Source organism: Otolemur garnettii, unplaced genomic scaffold (genome assembly GCF_000181295.1).
Source record: "Otolemur garnettii isolate 467f Iridium unplaced genomic scaffold, OtoGar3 scaffold00039, whole genome shotgun sequence".
Taxonomy (NCBI): Eukaryota; Metazoa; Chordata; class Mammalia; order Primates; family Galagidae; genus Otolemur; species Otolemur garnettii.
The window spans coordinates 15,192,590-15,194,573 of NW_003852434.1; the positions used below are offsets into that span (position 1 = coordinate 15,192,590).

Consider the following 1,984-nt stretch of genomic DNA (forward strand, 5'->3'; position numbering starts at 1 on the left):
GGTCAGTGTAGGGAGGTGGTCAGTGTAGAGAGGGGGTCAATGTAGGGAGGTGGTCAGGGTAGGGAGGAGGCCAGTGTAGAGAGGGGGTCAGTGTAGAGAGGTGGTCAATATAGGGTGGGGGTCAGTATAGGGAGGAGATCAGTGTAGGAAGGGGGTCAGTGTAGAGAGGTGGTCAATATAGGGTGGGGGTCAGTATAGGGAGGGGGTCAATATAGGGTGGGGGTCAGTATAGGGAGGGGGTCAGTGCAGGGAGGGGGTCAGTATAGGGAGGGGGTCAGCTATGGAGGGTCCCTATACACATGACTGGGATGACCAGCCCTCCCACCGTGGCAGCACAGGCAGAGCTACAGCGTTCAGTGACGCACCTTGTGTGACGATTCTTCCCTCCCAGCATTCAGTAGAATGTCATCCTCAGAAGAAATAGAGGAACACTTGCAGAGTGACCATGTCACTAGATGCTGTGCAGTCATGGTGTGATTTGATTTCTAAATTAAAGCTATTGGACAGAGGAGTGATTTAAATGCATGTGACACAAATGCTACATTCCATAGTTGTAGTGACGTGCATTAACCACACTAAAACATACTGACAGGTGGCTTTTACATGCACTGAGGGGACAGCTGCCCAGTCAGCCCCAGCCTGTCCTGTGCCCCCACTGTCCTTGCTGTGCACGCTGAGGAGGGGGCTGCGCCTGGGCTGAGGACGAGCCCCTCTGCCTTGGGAAGCACCAGTGTCCCCGCCTGCCCTGCCCTCTCGCCCTGGCCTGGCTCCCCGCTGGCTTCACCCAATGCCATCGCAGGCAGGTGTCAGGCCACTCAGTGCTGGCCGATGGCAGTGACAGGCCCCTGCGAAGAGTCTTCTCTCTAGGTCGTTATTAGAAGGGCCGCTGGGAAAACTGAACTCCTGGGTTCCTTTTGTTTCCGGATAGACGCGGAGGACGTGGGCGGCCCCGCGGGCCTGGGCGCCGCCTCCAGCAGCCTGGGCCGGAGGCTGAGCGCCGCGCGGAGGCGCAGACACGTGGCCGACGGCAACTACAACATCGAGGTGCTGCTGGGCGTGGACGACTCGGTGGTCCGCTTCCACGGCAGGGAGCACGTGCAGAACTACCTCCTAACCCTGATGAACATCGTGAGTAGCCGCCCTTCCGGGCCTTGTGATATTTTAATTCACTCTCAGTTTTGTTAGGGTCCCATGGAAACCTGTGTGAGATCTTGCATGACTGTGCTGGGTGTCCAAAATGGGCCTAGAACTGTATTATATTTAAAAAGTGGGGCGGCACCTGTGGCTCAAGGAGTAGGGCGCTGGCCCCATATGCTGGAGGTGGGGGGTTCAAACCCAGCCCCAACCAAAAACTGCAAAAAAAAAAAAAATAGTTGGTCTCCCATATTTAACATACAAGAATGCTGAAATGAAGGAGGCCTGAAGCACAAGTTTCTTTGGTTGGTTACCAGGTTTTCATTGTCATCAGGGGATAATCATAAATTTGAAAAGCCGTAATTATGTGGAATTACTATCACATTGTCATCTCCCTCTTGTTTGGGGGTGATCAAACCCTCATGGCCTCCACGCCCTCTGTGGACAGGGGGACATCCTTCTGCCCAGCGGCACCTGTATCTCAACAGCGCAGAGGGTTATTTACGCCTGGGGACTATGTGGGTTCACGGTGTTAACAGCTTGGGAACAGATATGCTTTTGTCAACATTACAATTCAAATGGTCACTAGTAGTTACAGAGCCCTAGCTCAGGGCTGCACCACCTTCCCCAGAGTGCTCTTCAGAAAGAGCCCTTAATCATACGTGGAAAAATTTGTCAACGTCCTCAGACTGGCGTTCTTTTTTTTCTTCTTTGAATTGACAGAGATCAATTGACGATAAATGATAATGTATAAGATACTTCTAAAAGGTAATTGAATTATTGGAGTACTTTGTTTTACCTTGATCCACTTTAGTATACATTTATTATTATTATTATTATTTTTTCAGTT

General features: G+C 51.6%; 1 protein-coding gene across 1 annotated transcript in view; it reads left to right on the forward strand.

Annotated features, from left to right (window-relative positions):
• The window catches only part of LOC100953671 (A disintegrin and metalloproteinase with thrombospondin motifs 3-like), a gene marked incomplete at its 3' end in the record, with an annotated part of 204,915 nt that extends 203,787 nt beyond the window's left edge, over nucleotides 1-1,128 (forward strand). Inside the window, exon 5 of the mRNA XM_012805323.2 lies at nucleotides 929-1,128. Coding sequence (XP_012660777.1) covers nucleotides 929-1,128 — 200 coding nt within the window. The remainder of the gene's footprint in view (nucleotides 1-928) is intronic.
• Between the last annotated feature and the right edge of the window lie 856 nt (nucleotides 1,129-1,984).